The following is a 20,712-nucleotide window of genomic DNA, read 5'->3' on the forward strand; positions in this document are numbered from 1 at the left end:
TAACAGTTATTTTAATTAGCAGTAAATCTGCCAGTTATGTATTTGATGAATTGATCAAACCAGAGGTGGTGTTTGTTTAAACACGAGGTGCATCGATGAGGCGTGTGCACAGTTAAGTTGTGGCTCGATTTGAACGTTACGTAACCGCTGTTCCCATGCTGGCAAGTTTACATACATTAATTAGCTATACGTGACCAGATGATAAACTGTTAGACTGACTTTGAATAGAGAATATTATCAGCCAAGCATTTAGCTGAATGCACACAAGTAGTTTGTGTTACTTTGAAAGCATTCATTCTGAAGGGAGTAGTTGCTTTGCACCCAGAGGTCAAGCCCATCCAACAGGTTAGGCTACCAAAATGTAGCCAAGCAAGCTTTCATTTCCTGCAGGCGTTGTGGATGCAGCACAAGCTGTCCAAGTTTAACAGAGTGGTTTTGTCATGTTCTTTTGCAATGCGTATAAAATAAAACAACTAAATTATCAGGAGAGAGAATGGTGAATGAAAGCATACTGCTGCCGTTTAAATCTTTAATAGTTAAAGTTAACAAGGCAGAAAAATCATTTATTTCACCGTCTCACTCAAAGGCAGACTGACAACTCTGAAGGTGGAATGTGTCCTTGCGAGCTACTTCATGCATAAGGTGATGAGGTGAATCAGTTGATGAACAATCCACTTGTATTTTCTGGCTCTTTCGCGTGACACACTCTTGAGATAATGATTGGATATCAAGCACTCAAAAGCTGTGATCATTCTGGTTCCTCACTTGGAGAAAGATGTGACAGCGTGCTGTTCTGGTGCATACATTTGTGGATTCTACATTTTTGCCTGTACTGGACGGTTTGACTGTTTATTAAATGATTATCAAAGTTTAATCAAACAGTTGACAAAGGGCTTATAGGCAGGTCTCACCGTGCTGCAGTCATCTTTGTCACGCCCTCGGCAGCTATTTTGGCTAACGAGAGCCTTAACTTCAACTTTAACAGACATCAGGACATAAAAACTACATGTCTGATATACCCAAATTGTATTTAAAAAATACTTAAAGCAAGGTGTTTTCCCTACATGTTCTGATTTTACCAGGCATCCACACAGTTTCACAACACCGTGCTTGTGTCAGTGCAACAACGTGATTAGTTGGATGTTTCTTAGTTTGACTGTTACAGTGCAGACAGTTGTTTTTGGGGGTAAAGCGGTGGAGCGTTCTCCCATAGATGTCTTTGAAGAATTCTTTAAATAGCAATACTCTCCCTTATAATTCCTATGATACTGACTAATTTGGCATTTTTTGAAACAGTCTTGTAGGACTTTAGTTCACATTTGACCTCTTTGACAGCAGTGTGTTATTGTTAATAAATGGCATCTAATTACAGGTGATGAATCTTGTCCATTGATCCAATCTAATAAAACTGAATTTTTTTAGCTCACTCCTCTCTCTGTATCTTGATTTTCCTCCCTGCACAGGTCACTTTCCTCCCTCCCTTCCCCTCCTCCCCCTCCGCCCATCACAGCGCCGGTTGCCATGGAGAACTCTTCGGTGGCGTCTGCATCGTCTGAGGCTGGCAGCACACGCTCGCAGGAGATAGAGGAGCTGGAGCGCTTCATCGACAGCTATGTGCTGGAGTACCAGGTGCAGGGGCTTCTGGGAGACAAGGCAGATGGAGACTTGGACTTGGACAATGGCGGCAAGGTGCCACAGGTCAGAGACTTGTTCCTGAAATAGATGACATGCTCTCATTATATATGCTAGTAGAGGAGGGGGGTTGTTTAGTTTAGGTGGTGTGTCTTCCAGAACACGCTGGAGGGCACAGCCAGCGTCAGAACAGCTACCGTTATTGTTGTAATGTATATATAAACATGGACAAAGGTGGAGGTGAATGCACCACTGCTGTGACTGCATATGGAGCTGTCCTGTTTGACCAACCCGACACACATTCATTCTGCTGTGAGCTAGATTGTCCCCTGTCCATTTATAATTGTACAAAATATCCCAGAGGCTTTAAGATGAGGTCAAAGAACACATTTTGCGATGATTGTTCACCACTTTTGTGTTTTCTTAGACTTTAATTTTCATGTAAACCAACCACTTTTACAGAAATGATATTATACCATATTGTCTCCATACTTTTGTCCTCCAGTGGACAGATGACTTCAACGACAAGAGAGATGGCAGCTGGACATCATCACGAGGAAGAGGCTCATCTAAGCCGGTAAGTTTGTTTATGCGTCAGGATTCTTCTTATCTCACAGTTTTGTTTAATTGATGAATTAAACAATCATTCACAGCCTAGTTATGGACAGCGTGCTCTTTGGGTTGTGGTGGCAGAACAATGATGTGGTAAACCTCATCTTCCCTTTTTTTTTTTTACTCACATGCCATAACAGTCATTCTCCATCTGATAAACAATCCGAATCAAACACAGTCTACGTGTGCTTTTATTACAGATCAACATGTAACAGTATAACACAAGTGACTAAAGGGAAAGTTATGTGTTATTGCCTTTAATTGCGTCACACAGTAACAATCTGACATGAAGGTAAAACATTTAAGTAACTTGTGTTTCAAAAGTGATCATAACTAAAACTTACTCCCACATTTGCAGCAATGCGTATAAACATTACTAAACCAAGCACTCCTTTAACAGCTTCACAAAGCCGCATTTTAATGTAGTCTGCTTGTTCTATTAGTCCTCGTGTGGAAAAATGGCACAATTATTTTATAACAAGTTCTAATCCCATGTGTAAAATTTACTTGACTTTATATTACAGCCAAAAAAAACCCTTCAACTTCACTCAGATCACATCACTTAACACTTGGGCCGATCTGAATCTGGTTCTTTGTTTATTTCCTATTAATTTTAAATCACTTGAAGCTTCTTTACTTTCACCAAGTTTCTCTTTGCAGCCTCCACTGTCAAACTTGCCTTTCTGTTTGCTTGTGCCTCCTCTTCTCATCTTTTTTTTTTTTTTTTGGAGATGCCAAAAGCCTCCGTTTGAAAAATCTGGCAGTTCTGTAACTTTGGAACTTGTCATAAAGCGGGTTAATCACAAAGGACGGAGACACATTGGATGGTTAAAGCAGCACCAAACGACTAACTAAAACCCTTTAGTCTTATTTAATCAGTCAGACGAAGTACTTCCTTTTTTTTTTTTTTAGTCAGAGAAAGACATATGTACTCTGTTCCCATGAAAACAGCTCCAGTCTGAGCATGGATGGTCGTGGATGGTCTGGGAATAGTCTTCGTTTTACCCCTTGAGTAGTAGTGCAAAGTAGCTAACAATACTTTATCATTTGAAAGGGTGACTGTCCTCTTCTGTGGTCACCTAAACCATCTGATTTCTGGAGCACCGTATCGGTCAAAGCACACAATTTGCATGCTTTCCGTTTTACATGTTCAGGTTAATCTTTCTGTCTCCATCAGCTATTCATGTGTATGATTAGAAGAGAGACCAGCCTTAAGCAATGCACAGCTCATCTACTCACTTGCTACAGATGAAGCACGTTCCTGATGACTAACAGGATTCTGTGATGTTAGAGACAGTTACTGAATAATGCTGCGTGAATTTGCAGTCAATTAGGTTGATAAATATCAGCGGCTGGGTTCTCTCTGCGCAGTTTGCACTGACGATGATTTAAAGTGCTGCTGCTGCTCAGAGATTAATCTTTAGCAGCATGGGTGAGAGGTTCAAAGAGACCAGAGTGATCCAGAACATAAGGGGGGGTAAATGAAAAGACTAAAATGTCAGTCTGTGTATTAATATTTCAAATTCCAGTCAATATTTTTATTTTTTGCAGCAATAATAGAGAGCGCCAGAGATCGTGCCCTCTCCATTTTCTATTTGTTTTGACGTTTAGCTTTTGGCAGTGTAATATCTGAGACTTGGCAGTGGAACTAGAGTTATGTTTGACCCATGTAGCACGTCTTCTCGTGCCGTATATAGTAAAACAACCACCAACAGCAATCTAACAATTCATGAAGAAACGTGGTGACAGAAAAGGATTATCTCAGTCCAACAAACAAAAGAGTGCTGTGGTGTTAAACACAACATGAATTGGGCCAAATTGTTGTTTAAATAAAGTTTATTTTATTAGTCACAGTCAGTTTAGCTCATACTAACCCAACAGCATCAGTATTGGAGACTCGTTTTGTTATTCTTTTATTTGGTCTAAGAAGTAGCTGTGGGTTCCTGCTGTTATATTGAATTTGGAATAAAAAAACGAACCTCAGTCTACGTTTTTCTTCCTCCACAGGACGAGTGGGAACACAGCAGTAACGGCAGTACAGGTTCCAGGCCCAGTTCAGGGTCCAGACCTGGATCTGGCTCACGCTCCGGCAGCAGGGGCCGAAACAACCAGTTCAAAGTTCCAGCTAAGGTACAGACAGATCTGTGTTTGTGTTTGTCTGTTGCCTCATTTATCTCTTACTGCGACAGCGTTTCCTCAGTACGTGTTTCACTTCTGCAAGAAAATTTTAAAAAAAGAGAAACAAATCGAATCACTAAATGTTAAGGGGACACGTCAACTATTTTAAACATGAAGATCAGTCAGTTAAGTAGTCAGAAGGAGCACCAGTTGACCAGTGAAAATAGCTGCATGTCTTGTAACTTTTTGGGTCGACCAAAACGTGACAGGATGGTCCTTATCGGTACAATACCATAGTATGTGCAATATTGGTATTTCCACATCTAGAGGACAATCTGAACTAGTGCTTGTGTTTATTTTTGGTTTCTTTGTCATTTTTCTACTGATATTTCTTAAACGTTTACACGATTACCTTTTGGTGCAGTAAAAATACAAATCTCCCCACTCTGAGTCTCGAGAAAAGCGCTATATAAATCTGATCTATTCTTATTATTATTATTATTAATACACTATAAACTAACTAACTGCACCTGATTGAAACATGGATGGCATCAACGTGTAAGTATTCTCCTCATGCAGCGACACACTGCTCCCAGTGCTTCTGCAGCATTTAGAAAACTCCTTGGAAGTACCGTTCTGTACATATGTACCTGCTCCACATGTGATAAGCGCTGAAACTCCTAAACTGAATCAAAACACCGACCTTTCAACGTGAATCACAATTTAGGGAATACGAGGTGTGTCATAAAAGTTCCAGGACTGGTGTCACAAAAGATATATTTCAAACCCAAACTACAAGTTTTCCCCTTCAAACGATGAACCAACACGTCTACAAAGAGATCCTGCGGCATTTGCTTCATTCAGTGCACGAGAAGAGGCGAGAGTTGTGATAAGTCGTGGCTGCTTCACTATGACAACGCACCTGCTCACAATGCCCTGAGCATCCCACAGTTCCTGGCTGAGAAAAAACATTGCCGTGCTGGAGCAACCTCCCTACTCACCCCACCTGGCTCCGTGGGATTTTTTTCCTCTTCCCCGAGCTCAAGGGGGTCATCAAGGGGACCCGTTTTGAAGACGTGGACGACATCAAAATCTAGTGAGCAGGGCTGATGGGGAGCGACAGTTGTGAAGTTGTGGCCAAAAAAAAAACCTATGTATGATCAGGTGCACAGTGTGTCGGAGGACACACATGGCATCACACCACGGTTCAGGTCACTGCACCAAATGTTCTCCCTCAGACACTTCAAGATGTTACAGTCTAACACGCCACGTGAAAGTTGAAAACAAAGAGGATGCTCTCGGTGCGTTTCTCATCTCGCGGCCACTGTGAGAATGTGGTGCTTTCTTGTCTACTCTAGCTTGCAGTCCATGGAGAAGCTGCAAATGGTCAGCTACCAGCGATCACGAAAATGTGTGAAACACAAGTCACGCCACTTATAGTGTGGTGTCACGTGACATCCTCACTTGTGACAGTTATTGTTTTGTACGTGTTTAGTGCGCGTCATCATGAACAGTTCCAGAATTTTTTGATCAACCCTTATAATGCCTGCTCTGATTTTAAGGTAACCCTGATATAGTCATAATGATGTCCAAATTAAAAAAAAAAAAAAAAGTCTTGTGCTACAAACTGTGTAGTCTGAAAGATGTGGGCATTTACAGACACCTTTGCGTTGCATTATGGGAAGTGTAGGATCTAACATGTTTGGAGATTGGCCCATATAAGGGACTAAAAGTCAAGGTAGCTCAGCCTCTGTTGCTTGTATATTTATTGTGTTTATTTGTATTTTCTCTTTTTAATCGTTGCTCACACAAGTCAACTTTCTTGAAATCCTGTACAAAGTTGGCTTTAATCAACACAAGTAATTCAAGTAAACACCAAATAATATAAGGGATTTCTTTAAAGTTTACTTTTAAATAAAAAGAAAGAACCATGAAAAAATACTGAGTTCTGGGGGTGTACCTGTTTGTTAAATGTCACATATCAGCTAAGTATTTTTTTGTTTTGTATTCAGACTGTATTTTACATTATTCTGCATTTTTGTTTTTCCTTGTGTGCTGTCTAGAATGGGAACAGAGATGGCTCCTTTGACATCCTGGGAACAGACATATGGGCCGCTAACACAATGGACTCACATGGGTAAGTGCTTTAAGATTACACAGAGCTCATATGCTGCTCTGTCTGCTGGGTCTGAATTCCAGCCATAGTTTCTGGAGGGTCACATGATGAAGTGTAAACACACAAAGTCTAATAACTTTTTGTCTGCTGCTCTCACTGTAATGGGCTGTAATTTAGTCCGTCTGGTTCCTCTCACTGTTCTCGGCTCCCGCTTCACCTGGCTTTGTCTTACCTGCAGTTTCAGAATATTTTAAGGTTCAATATGTCCCTGTTTTCATCTTTGATTCCTTGAGAAATGTTGGTATTTATTGTGGTTCTTCAATGACTAAAATGAAATGTGGCAAGGGACATTATACTCAAAATATTAATTTTTGGATGCTTGGTTCAACTCTCTCTTCACTCAGCCTTAATCAAGAGGAAAAGAAGAGTTTGTCCTGATGAAAAGTATTTTGTTCCAGCTATATTTATGTCACACCAGGACTGCAAGCTTGACTGAGAACATTTCACCTCAATGCTTGTAATCTTGTTAGTCTTACATAAATGATGCCTCTGTGTGAATCAGCTTCTGCGTGTCTACATGATGTTACAAAGAGGAGCTATACCCGAAACTTAGAAGGAGAGGGGGGGGAAGAAAAAAAACAGGGCAAAGAGGAAATCAGTGACACATAAATCAGTTACAGTGGAGGGAGGACTGGTTGCCATGGTAACATCTGCACAGCAGCTTCACCTACCGGAGTTCCGGCCACGTTGGCACATCTGAGCACGCAGTGAATGATGCAGCCGGCACAGAGGGATGATGTCAGCAGCTGTCCCCCTGACGCAGGCGGAGATGTGGCATAGTTATGTATCACAATTATTTTAGTCATTTCTGCCCTCTTAGTTGAAGCTGTGTGTTCGGGGGGAAATGGAAAATCTTAATCATCTGTCAAGACTGTCGTCGTGCGCCTCTTGTTTCTTACGAATACTCTTTTCCTATTAGAGCTAGAGCAATAAATCAAAAAGGTCATTTATGGGCACATTAATAACATATTACATATACCAGTCTCTCATGCGCCAGCTCGTAAGTAACAAGAAATTCAAGTACCGAAAGACCAACAGCGTTTGATGTATTTCAGAATGAGTGTCATCATTACATAGTACAGCACCAGTGAAATATCACTCTTTTATCTTCCTAGTAAAAAAACATCAGATCTAAGGCATCTGTGTCAAGATAAAAAAAAAAAAACAGACCACTGGTACAGGCCCGTATCCATTTTGGAGTCTTTTAATCTCAATGTCAGTGTCCATTTCAAAAACTCAGCCTTCATGGGGTCATTTTTTGTTGCAGTTAATGCCGGCGCTGCACCGTTTTGCAGTCTGTAGTATTTTTACCGTTTTGCATCACACAGCACTCAACCTTTCCTCCTGCCAGTCTATTTCTGGGCATATAACACCATCTTCAGAGGATCTGAGCAGAGTATCCAAACTAAGTCACGCTAGATCAAGCATCACATTTTGTACAAACATGTCAAGCTGGTGAAAAGGCCGGTTTCCTCTGCACCATTAATAGAAAAAAAAACACACTTAACTTGAATGTGTTTGCTGTAATTGAAACCCATGAGGTAACAAGAACACATGCCACGGTAGACCTGCACTCTGCTGTAATACAAGAGGGCTGTTATGCAACTAACATTTCAGCAACTTTTCTTTTTTTCCCAGTTTTCCTCTGCAGTGTTCAATTAAAGCCCAATTTATCTGAGTAGAAAGACAGGAAAAAATCTATGGGCCACTCGGAGATGTCATGTTGTACTGTTTTACGCTTTCCCACTCTTTGCTTGTGTAGACGCTCTAACCATTATTGTGTCTCCTTGTTGTAGAGGTGCAGGTTGGGACGTACAGCCAGAGAAGCTGGACTTCAGCCATTTCCATAGGAAACATTTCAGAGGAACGCCAAAGCACCTGCCACACATTGACAGAGAGGGGTATGATTTATCTTTACCTATATGTAGCTGTAGTGTTGGCTTTCACTGGAGCCGCCCTGCTCAGTCTGGTTTTGATTCTTTAGGTTGGGTGTTCATGATTATCCTCTGTCACTCATTAAGCCCATAAATGTCCCTGATGGTTACAATCGATTGATTCTCCCCATCTTATGCATTTTTTCTCTTTCAGGATGAACAAAAACAAGTTTGAGGAAGATGACGGCATAGACATGAATGACATAGAGAGGTTCTTACCCCATCTGCGCTCTGTAAGTCACTGATTGTTTTGTTTTGTAAAACTAAATGTGCCTTTTTTAGGCTGTTTTTCTCACTGTAGTGCATCACATGTCTTACTGTGCATATTTTTGTATCACATTGGCCACATTGTAGAGTTTAGTAAAACAGTTCTTAGAGGAACTACACAGATTTAACAGTGAACCACCAACAGAAACCCTTTACTAAGTCGTGACTTCTGGATCTATTAGTTGTTAGAAAGTGACCCCTGGTGGTATAAAGGGAAAATAACGTGCACTGGACAGAACCATGACATTGGACTCATAAAATTACTAGAATTTTAAACATTAGTGCAAAAAAAAACAAATGACACTAGGCGGTAGCTTTTCTGCCTTTGAAGGAAATTTATGTTCGTTGTTGTTTTTTTTTTTTTTGAAGAACTGAAATACACAAGAACAGAAGATCAGCATCTATACGACACTACATTTACAAATGAAACTGGTTCATAATAAATAAACCTTTGCTGACATCTAGTGGTCAGATGCTGAAGTGAGCCAAAGCTGATATAAAAAGTCCATCAAATTATTACACCTCCCCCTAGTGGTTGAATGTCTGCATAACAGTTGAAGATGGAGCCAGTCGTGTCCACAGAGAACTGATGTAGGTTGCTGTGAGGCTGTGGCTGTTTCTCTCTTCTCTTCTACAGTGTATGAGGTGTTAAGACAATTCTTCAGTGGACTCCTAACTGCTCCAAATCAATACACAGAGTTGCCTCTGAAGCCAAAGCAAAGTTTTACTTGCAGCAACGAATCACATGCACAGTACAGATTCTGAACAAGTGACCACAGAGTCAAGAAACATTTCAGCATTTATACAAGCATACAAAAGATTTCTTCTCTGCTCCCATCTGCTGAGCCCAGGCTTGGTTACTTTTTGCAAGTTCTGTGCATGCTATCTTTCACGGCCTTCTGTATTTCAAGAGTTGGACAAAGAGCATTGAATCATAACATATAACACTGAATCTTTATAACATGAGGTCAATTTAATGCGCAGGTTTACATTTTCTTCAAGTCTCAAAACAACACTTGCATGTCCCAAAGGTATTAGTTGTTATATTTTCATTAGATTAGATTAGATTGAAATTTATTGTCATTACACATGTACAAGAACAAGGTAGCAAAATGCAGGTAGCATACAACCAGAAGTGCAATAGTGCAGAGTATAAAGTGCAGATATATTGTTATAACTAACGAACTAACTAACTCCTATGGTATTTACATGACTATGTGGCATGGTGTATATTTACAAATGGATATGTGCAAATTGTATCTTTGGTGCAAGGACATTAAAATAGTGCGATTAACAATAAAACAGTGTAGTGGACATTAAAAAGGCCGGTACATAATCTGTAACAGTAGTAAACAGGAGTTACAGTGCAATGTATAATTAGTGCAGATATTGGGAACATGTTGGTGAGATGGTTTTGGTGGATTCATACTGGAACTCTTCCTAATGTAGATAAAATACAAACTCTACTGTCCTCTTTTTATGTGCCAACGCATTCTTTAGTTTAGCTGAAGCTTATATATGGCTGTTTGCATTCTTTGATGGTCTTTTTTTGCTCACGTTCGACATAAAGATGCTCAAACAAAGGGAGCATCTGTAGTAAATATATACTGCACCTTCAGGAAATCCCCACCTGATTTCGCTAAGTCAGTCTTTAAGGGCCTGGCTGTAGTACTTGGGGTAAAGAGGGCTTGTCTAGTGAGATATATGTCCTTCCTGTTTATAAGTTCTACAGCCTAAAAGGCGTGCGCAACAACAGCTTCCTAATGTCATCGTACGGTATTACTGTATATGGTGTGTCTGGCATCAGCAGAGTCAAATTAATTTTCCAGCTGCATAGTACAAGGTATTAAGCACTGTGTTTTTCCACAGTGATTTGTGATTCATTGGGGTGGCGGAGTTCACTTTAGGTCACCCGTGTCACCCTTTTCTCTTCCTTCCCTGCTTTATGAGCCAAAATGTCTTCCATCTTTCATCGTGTTTGAGCTACAGTGTCTTTCTCTTTCCTTCCCCTCTTGGCCTTTGAGCTGAGCTGCGTTTTGCCTCTCATGGTGTTTCAGCTGAGATGGGTCTAGTTCAGCTACCAAGATGGCTTCCTCATTGTATAGTTCCTGAGCCAAGATTGCCGTTTCCGTTCATTCAGTCAGCGCCAAAAGAAAGACGGGGTCAACTGCGTTTGTCTGGTGCGCTTGGGATCGGATATGTGCTGGCACCAGGACACAGTAAGGTCAGAGACACAAAGCTGGGGGAGTGAGTGCCACATTTTCTGTTTTTGTTTCCCTGACATTCCTCAGCTGTTTCTGGCTTACACCTCACCCAGTCACTGTTTCACATTTCGACTGTGCCGAGTGTCATGCCCTGGCAAGTTTATCTCCGAGCGCTGCCAGGAGGAGTCATGCAGCTGTGATGCCAGTTCACTGATACCCTGTTGTTACCCTTTCTCATTCATGAGGCCATCCACTGACAGTACCCTCTGTGGTCTTGAAAAGCCCTCATGGCAGCTATGAGGGCACTTGAATTTCCATTTTCCATCAGAGAAAATAGAATCATTGTAAACTTTGGCTGCACTGGAGTGTATGAGCCACTTTCAGAAGTTATTTTTTTGTTGCTTGTCAGGTGTCTGTAAGCTTCAAAGCTAATTGTTTAATGAGGATAAAACATAAAGTGCATTGAGCATTTTTTTCCACTACATCTGCCTTTTGATTGCTTGTTCATAATATGTGTACCGCGAAGCTGTGTTATGTGGGGAAATATCAGCATTACACAAATAGATAATATGCAAAGCAATTTGTCATGTCTTCCAGTTTGGTTTCGAGTTGGTTTGGGCTTTGTATTCACGGCTGTGAGGCACTTTCCCTTTTGTTACACTTAGATGTCTGTCATCCTTACAGTAACAAGGCGAATATTGTTAGAGCAGCAGCTGCATTTTATTTACTCTGTATATGCTCTACTAAATTTAATTTTTTGAAAATATTTTTTACAGATCAAGACTTTGCAAAAAACGCGATACCTTAATGAAATATAACAAATTATTACCCACTAAACCAGAGATTCACTGCTATTTTGACTTGACAACCTTATAAAAATAGCAGTGTGAGAAGAGGGGGCTCACCACTATGTTTCAGTTCTTTACAGTTCCAATAAAAACACATTTCCTCTTTCAACTTCTCAGGAAGTTTCATTTAAATGTAAATAGAACTAAATAAAGTAAGACGTTTGAGGCCCAGCAATGCCATGTTTAATACTTCACAAAAAAGCTGAAGAATATTATCCAGATTCAAGAAAAGAATAGAAATTGGTGTGTCAAAACTTTGTTTTTCACCTTTTTTTAATCACCTTTATTTAAGGTCCAACCTGAAAAGTTTCAAGACTGGTGTCACAAAATCTATATTTCAAATCCAAACTACAAGCTTTCCCCTTCCAAGTAATCCCCCTGGAGTCTAACACACTTCCCCAGCCTTCTCTGCCACGCCGCCATGCACTCCTGGAAGGATTCTTCCAGGATCCTCCACAGCTCCGTCGTCACAGCCATCTTGATGTCGTCCACGTCTTCAAAACGGGTCCCCTTGATGACACCCTCGAGCTCAGGGAAGAGGAAAAAAAAATCCCACAGAGCCAGGTGGGGTGAGTAGGGAGGTTGCTCCAGCACAGCGATGTTCTTCTCAGCCAGGAACTGTTGGATGCTCAGGGCGTTGTGAGCAGGTTGTCATGGTGAAGCTGCCACGACTTGTCCTGCCACAACTCTCATCTCTTCTTGAACGAAGCAAACGCGGCAGGATCTCTTTGTAGACGTGCTGGTTGATCATCTGAAGGGGAGAAGTCGTAGTTTGTAGTTTGGGTTTGTGACACCAGTCCTGTAGTTTTTCTGACACACCTCGTAGTTTAAACTAACTCAGTAAAATGTTATTTTTCATCGATGCGAAAGATATTTTGGACATAGGACTTAGTGTTTGTCCTTTTATGTAAGGATCTGAGCACCACTCACACAGTCGATCGACCTGTGCATTGTGGATATTTGCCACTCGTAAAAAGTTATGTTTATGGAAAAAAACATCCAGTACTTGTCCAGTCATGATGGAAAGTCACCAAGCAAAACCGTGACCTGTCTCTTTCCAAAGTCATCACTTCCAGCTACTGTACGGCAGGACTACATCATCCAAAGTCCCCGTCTATGTCGCACACTTCCCGCCAGCATTTACTTCCCTCTTCCAGGAGCCAGAATAGACTTACAAATAGCTCTGGGATGTGGAAAACATCTCCTTTGTGTGTATGTGTGCGTACGAGCAAATCGGTGAGAAAGGGCTTCCTCCTATTGCCCTCAAATGCTGCTGCACCTCTACCGGCCTCTCTGGAATGTCAACCTGCTCACACAATAACCCTGCCTTCACGTCCAATGTCAGGTTGTAATGACAGAAGCATGCAGGGGTCACAGAGCAAGTATTTGATCTGTGGAGTAACGCCACGTATCACATGAATCCTGGGAAACAATAAACACAACCACCAAGAGTTAGCAAACACCACTTTTATTTAATAAAAATAATATTAGTATTTGGGTTTTTGCACATTTCTTTAGACAAAACTAACAATTAAAACAAAGACAGGGAAATAATTAAAGAGGTAGAAAAGCAAGAACAAATTTGCTAAAAGGACGAAGTCAGACGTAATGACATATCAGGAATAAATCACAAACCAGGTAGTTTTAAGAAGCAATTTAAAAACAATGATTTGATGACTTTTCAGGCAGATTACTCCAGAAGTGGAGTTTGTCGACAGCAGCAGCGTGAGTTCATCTGAAATAGATTTAAACACAATTAAAAACAGTAATTTTACCTAAACTAAAAACATTGTGGTGCTACTGTTAGTATTTGTCAGCTCTGATCAGATAAGCCCACACACTACAAGAATAGCATCTTAATATTCAACAGATATTCAACTCAGGCAAAAACCAAGACTTTACAAACTAATTAACGGCTGTCGTTTACAAGAAACAACACGTTTGAGTAAAGTGATCCCTGTAAGTAAACACTTAAAGCTACAAAATAAAATGTTTCCTAAAGAGAGACTCTAGTTGATAATGCAAGCTTTGATTTGACAGTATGGACTGGGGCTGCAGGTTATTTTTATTATCAATATAAGTAAAGCTGACATCATCAAACTCTTCTTCTTTTTTTTTTTTTGTTTAATCATAAGTTCTCGACCTGAAGACATTTGTTTTTATTTTTATAATAAAAGGCAGAAACTCTCCGCCTTGAACTAATGAAAATAATGTCAAGTTTCTGGCGATTTATTATAATTTATTGACTAACGCTCCTTTCAGACACGCACTCCTTTGTTAATCTATTAGCATCTGTCGGCTTCACGTCTGTATGAACATCCCAGTCATTTTTTCTGTAAATGTTGTGTCAGCTATCTTGCTAATAATGTTTCAGCACTATTCTGAACTGCGTGCCAGTCGCATTATTGCTTCAGTCCGTAAAGGCAACATACTTTGAGTTATGTAAAGCATCTTGGAAAAGGCTTTTTTTTCCCCACATTCCAGCACCAACACTGGTCCAGAAACACCACAGAGAGCATCAAAGATTTGCATATAAAAACGACAAAACACCTTTCTCACTTGCTTTACTGTGTCCTGGGAAGAGTTGCCTGCAGTTATGTGTAGAAGAAAAGCAGTAACTTCCTTAATTACTGATAATTTTCACCGTCATGGAGACGGGATCTGTCAGAATGTAACAGCAAGTCACACTGTGTTCTTGTCTCCGCTTCAGACAGGTGAGCCGTCTGAGTCACACTTTATAGCTGCAGTTAAATGATTTGTTTCATAGCAGTTGTCCTCAGGTTGAGTCCTGAGCTCCACCACAGCTGTCTGGATATGTTTTATTTTACTGTTGGTGAAGTAGTAGTTGGATTATCGTCACACATGGACATGATTTTTTGTGTTTAGCAAATCACTAATACATTTGGCTACAATATAGTTAGACAGGTAGCCCTGTGATAGACTGGTGACCTGTCCAGGGTGTCCCCTGCCTTCACCCTGAGTCGGCTGGGATAGACTCCAGGCCCCCCGCAACCCTAGTGAGGATTAAGTTGTGTATAGATGATGGATGGATGGATAGTTAGACAGTTTCATAAGCTTGATATTAGGTCTTTTTTTTGTTTATTATAGTATTATTATGCATTATACTCAGTTGACATACTGTGTGTACAGCCAATATTGTGCATACTGTAGCTCTTGTCATCACTGTTGTGGGTATGTCTGGCTGAAGCCATGAGAAGAATAATGTAAAAGTGACATATTCAAGAATGACAGAAAGCTGTCACTTTAAAAGATGAAGCCAACAATAACACATAGCTCATGTCCCAAAATGGCCCAAACACTTTCTACTTCTCAAATCGTGAGCACTGGCATTGAAAACTGATAACTTTTTTTTCTTTTTTTTTTTGTGAAGTGTCAACCTTCTGAAAGGTACAGAAATAAAATTGGCAGCTTTTGTTGCGTGTCCTTATGTGGTTTTCCCCCCGAAGGCTAAGATTTTTTACATCCCCTTCAACATCCCCTCCTTGGTGACACATGCTGTCGGGCTCAGCGGTATGATCATGTCAGCGTGATCCTCGCTGTTGTGACAGAAACAATTCATATGCATGTGTGTGGGATTCACGTGGGCGTTCTCAACACTTACTGGATCAGAAATAATGCCAGCAAACGTTTGTTTATCCACACATCAATAGTTTTTTTTTTTTTTTTTTTAGCACATGTTAAAGGTGTTGTCTTTATTATGATGAAAAAACACCCAGAACATTTTTTTCTGAACAACATCGTAAGAAAAAAAGTTTGTGCAGAGGATGATGGGTTTGTGTAACAAGTTTTTCCACTGTGTTGTGACCTTCATCTCAGCTTCGTTATATCTGAAAGTGATGCACATATCAACCTTGGGTTCATTGTTGTTAACTTATGCGTAAGGACCAGTAGTGGACACGAGCCTAATCCAGCTCAGTTAGTGTGAGGTTAAAGATGCATTCACAGACCAGTTTGGGAAAAGAAGGAGAACATATAGAGGTAAAGACAGACACAAAAGAAAATCCTGAACTGGGCACAAAGCTGTTAAATTGTCAGTTTTAGCATTCGTTCAAATAGTTCAACAGTTTGAGAAGCACACTCATTGACTTACTCACATGGCTGCCTTTTCATAATGGACATTTTGAAGTATCACATTTATAAAAAGTTAATGGAAACAAAGTTAAGACATTTGCTTACAGTGGTTTTTCGAAAGAGTCAATGTACATAAGGGGAGATGGGAGCACTTTTGTAAATAAATTCTGACGTAGTGAAAGTTGAACCCTCATGACTGACGAGCTGTTTCCAGTTCGTCTATCGTCTTCACCTGTGGACGTAAACATATAATTACAACTTGTCCGATTAAAAATGTTTCCTGATGACATCTCTGTATTTTGCTCTCATAGATTGCCATGTTTTGTTTCTTCTTCTTCTTCGTCTTCTTCTTCGTCTTCTTCTTCTTCGTCTTCTTCTTCGTCTTCTTCTTCTTCTTCTTCAAGGTTTTTGGCAAACAGTTTGCTTGTTTTCCGGCTTCTTCTACTCTGTTTATTACAGCCATGTGTGATGTTTCCTATATTGCTACCTTTTAACGATACTACGGGGCCTCGTTGATTCACTCCGAAGCAGTTAATTGAAACAATCCCAATTTGTGTGTTTTTTCTTTCGAATTTCATAGTTTCCTCCGTACTCGCTTGACAGTTATGTGGAAACACAGCTACTGACTGACCAGGAAGTAGTCTGGGAAAAAAAAAAAACAGGCTTGTAAATCCAAAAATTTCCATGAACTTCCATTTTTGTCCAAATTAAACAAGGGAAGTTAAAGATGGTACTTAGTGAGCTTTAGACATGCTGATTCTTTGAAATTAAACTTTGGATCAGATAAGGTAACTGTCTGGCTCGGCTGTTGCTTAATATTCAACGGACAAACTCTATTTAAAATGGTTTCAATCTCTCGGGTAAGAAAGCCAAATGTTGATCTATTCCTTTAAAATTTGACAAACAAATTACTTTCTCAGGGATGCAGTCTGAGCTGGAGCAGGATATGAGAATATACCATATATTTATTATCATTAATCCATATTAGGTGCATTTTATTTTAAAATGATTCATGGCACGTAAGTATTTTGCTGCTGCACTGTCGATAACAGAACGAAACATCAGTTTAAGAATGGAGGGCATTAGAGCAGGAGCAGAGGGGCAGGGTGAGACCAAGGAGAGAAGGAGAAACGGCTAGTCACCGAGGAGACATCCGGTCTCTGGTCTGTGAACAAAGCCGTCCAGCAGGAGAACAAAGCAGGAGTCTGGAGCTGAGATATTACAGACTGGTTGGCCCCTCTGTCTGGAAGTGTACGTGCCGCAGAGCAGGACTCCGGTTGTGAAGGGACACTGGGGGGGCGGGGTGGGTTTTTTTTGGTGGTCTGTCTGTCAGCTGTCAGTTTGTCCGTGGCTTACGAAACAGCCACAGCAGTTATTCACACACGTCTACTGCTCCCGTATGCTCCTGCCAACCCAGAAACTGTCACCTTCATGTCTGTGGACCATCTTTTACCTCGTCTCCCTTTGCTTCTTCCTATTTGCTGTTTCCTTTTTCCTATTCTCTTCTGACCACCATCATTATGCGCTGCCCTCCTCCCTCCTATCCTCATGTCGTCCTTCACTCCTCCCCTCCTTCATCCTCCTCCATCCTTCAAATGCTGGTAGGCAGCAGAACAATATCCAGGGGGTCACGGTGACCGGCAGCCCCCTCCCTGTGGTCACTTCCTGCTATTGTCCCTGGTCCTCCTGCTGATTGGCTCCTACGCTTTATTAACCGCACACATACTGGCTTAATCATTACTGCACACCGTTCTTCTCCCGGGCTTGGAGCATGGGAGAAGCGCTGGAGACCTGAGTACATGCATGACGGCAGGATACCTTGGGAAACGTGTTCCCCAGAGGCATTAAATAATAGTTCATCAGTGACGTGACCAGTTAATCACCAGTCTGAAAGGCAGCCACAACATGTAAATAGGAAGGAAAAAGAATGAATCCCCAAGTGGGTTTTAGGGGAATGCATAATAATGGAAAAATCTTTGGAAAACAGAACTGAAAGAACGGTAAACGCATTTTGTGGCATGTACATTTTGTCTTCTTTAAAGGATACATGTAGAATTTTTCAAGTATGTTTTGAATGCTGTTATGATCTTTTCTATATGACAATAGGTCTGGGTCACGGTAACTACTCTTCATGGTAGCCCTGAGCTTTTCCCACGGAGCATGATGACACAATAAAACGGCCGAACATGTTCTCCAGAGTTAGTGTAAAGCCCATATGAAGCCTCAGCAGTTCCACAAAGTTACAATCTGTACAAATGTCCCTCTTTTTGTTTCCATGCTCTGGTAGTTGCATGTAGGTTTTGTTGCCTGAACCAGCTTATCATGTAAGTGTTAGCAATTTAAACTACTCAAATAGTTGGCCTTTAACACTCATCTCTGCAAAACGGAGGCAAATAATTTAATCTAAAGCACTCTTTGCGGTATTTTCAGGCAACACTATCTCTCGCTCACATCTCCAAGTCCCTTAAGTTTGGCTCACTGACAAATATCCTGTGCATTTATTTGCCTTTACATAGCCCCTTGTCAGCTGGTGGACCGGTGATGGCACATCCCCGCTCTGAATTTTTCATCCGGCACCTCTCCTACTGCGGTAATCACCCTTGGATAAATGGCTTTCACAGACACCCAACTCTTTCAGCTTTGCAAACGGTGTATTTATGTCCATTTTGGCCGCTATTACCCACAATTTGGTCTTTTGAGGATCTCTGAGAGGTAGTCTATAGAACGCTTTCGCCTAACAATCGTTTCTTTCAGAGCGTCCTGGATAAACGAAGACACCACCTATGTCTTACGAGGTATAGAGATGGTCTGCAGGCCAACAAGAGAAAAAGCTGGATGTCATACATGCATGAATGCACTCAAAACACAGAAGCAGTGGGTTTCAAAATTAATCATTTCTCAAAACCACCATCTCTGAAAAATGCCAACTATCAAATCTGCAACTTTCAAAATTAGTTTAACGTAAGAGGAAGCAAACCTGTGCATGAACACTAAACAGGGAAATGAAAAGAAGGAGATTTGCACTAAATTATATATATATTCAGGGAACAAGGGCTGTACATTTGACCCCTCGGTTCTTATGCTTTAGTTCTGCAGCCCTCTGAGTCAGTATGGAGAGTAGGAACAGGGACAAAGACCTGTTCTCACATACATGGAGCGCTTCAGTATTGTTTTAGGATCAACTTGTAAAGTCTTGACCCTGTCCTTTAATATCTGAAAAGGTTTTGCTGGTGTGCTAAATCCCTGGAAACAAGTTGACCTCCAGCTTGTGCCATAATTAAAGTCATTATCGAGCCGTAAAGTTTCACGCAGCCTAAGTGTCCTCCATGGAATAATAGTTGGTCTTGCTAGTGTAATACAAACCAGATCACAAGGATCAGGATTAATTTGAGAGAGAAGATGAGGTGACTGTCAGTATAATGTAACACAGAGGACATGCGGTTGAAGCCTTTTTTCATCATTCAGAGATGCGGAGAACAGAGCTGTGTGCACGTGATACCTGCTGCAGCAGCGCCGGTTACATTTCTATAGGGTACTACAGCTTTTTCCTCTCTTTTTTTCCCCCCCCTCTCTGACACTTTGATCCCACAATGGCTCCATCTCCTCCTGTAGCTAGACCACCGAGTTCTTTGATGTACCTGTCTATCCGTCTGTGGCCCTGGCTTCAGATCACTTATTAAATGAGACACGGATGTCAGGACCTCACATCTTTGCCTCTTATCACAGATCACTCGCTATACGTGACTTTGGCAGCTCTAAATCTCTTCTTTCTGTGCTGTTGGCAGCCATCAGCTTCAGACTAAGTTACATGAAAGGCCTAAAACACGGATCATGAAACATGAAGTAAATCCTGTAGTGGAGGGATTTTACAGAAAAACAATTTGAGAAGTTCTAAATGTTAACTGACATGAGAGAGCTCGATGCAGAACATCCAGGGCCGGCATGCCTCTGCCAATTTTAAAGCATGTAGCTCTTCCTGGTGCTTAATTCTGCGGACAGGGACATTAATTTCTTTTATCATTTAATGTTAATTGTTATGACCAAGTCGTAAACGATCATGAAACTTCTATACTGAGAATTTTTATTAGAACTCCGGTGCTGCTCACAACTCATAAAATATCACTTTGAATAGTTTTCAGAGGAAACGAGAAAAAAAAAAAGTCACTTTGGGCATAACTTTAAGTTAAATTACACTTTAACACTAAAATTCAAGTAATAATGACAATATTTACAAGAAAAAGAAAATGATCAGGGGGACTTTTTAACTAATATACAACATAGCCTATACAGGTTAAGGTAATTAAAATCTATTCATTTTGACTGAAGAAGACACAGCGTATATTTGTCTTTTAAACATTTATAATGTCATGTCTGTTCCAAAACTCCATACATGCAAAATAACAAAATCTAATTCCCTCACAGACACAGGAAGGAGCAGCATTTATTTCGCTATGTGAACAAAATTTTTCAGCGTATTAATTTCTCCTCCCTCTCTGTATTTTACGTGCTCGCTATCTTGTATTTACAGTCTCTCTTGTCATTCTCGCTTTCTCTCTCTCTCTCTCTCTCTCTCTCCTTCTGCTCTCTACAACCTGTCCTGTAATGCCACCCCTGGGGCAGTTTTAAATTTATTGCTTTTGGCTGAGGGCCCTTGCAACATAAATAAGCTGAGAGAAACAATGGACTGACTGAATGAGCATCATACCAGAATTGTTACACACTAGAGGAGACAGGAAAGCATGCACTTCACTTTCTATGCAGTTCCAGAGAAAGTTCTATAATCGTTATTCTCGGTTTCTATTCTCCACATTTCCATCCCTGTTAGCGTT

General features: G+C 40.7%; 1 protein-coding gene across 2 annotated transcripts in view; it reads left to right on the plus strand.

Moving 5' to 3' along the window:
* ctif (CBP80/20-dependent translation initiation factor) overlaps positions 1 to 20,712 on the plus strand; it is a 65,258-nt gene that overhangs the window by 11,462 nt on the left and 33,084 nt on the right. Inside the window, exons 2-7 of one of the 2 annotated variants that reach the window (XM_008296741.1) lie at positions 1,464 to 1,698; positions 2,138 to 2,209; positions 4,252 to 4,374; positions 6,426 to 6,499; positions 8,335 to 8,439; positions 8,627 to 8,705. In XM_008296741.1, the coding sequence (XP_008294963.1) occupies positions 1,522 to 1,698; positions 2,138 to 2,209; positions 4,252 to 4,374; positions 6,426 to 6,499; positions 8,335 to 8,439; positions 8,627 to 8,705 (630 nt within the window). In that variant the 5' untranslated portion in view covers positions 1,464 to 1,521. Of the gene's footprint in view, positions 1 to 1,335; positions 1,699 to 2,137; positions 2,210 to 4,251; positions 4,375 to 6,425; positions 6,500 to 8,334; positions 8,440 to 8,626; positions 8,706 to 20,712 lie in introns of those variants that run through there. The other variant, XM_008296742.1, reaches the window with a different exon arrangement.

This window comes from Stegastes partitus, unplaced genomic scaffold, assembly GCF_000690725.1.
Source record: "Stegastes partitus isolate 25-593 unplaced genomic scaffold, Stegastes_partitus-1.0.2 Scaffold1149, whole genome shotgun sequence".
NCBI lineage: Eukaryota > Metazoa > Chordata > Actinopteri > Pomacentridae > Stegastes > Stegastes partitus.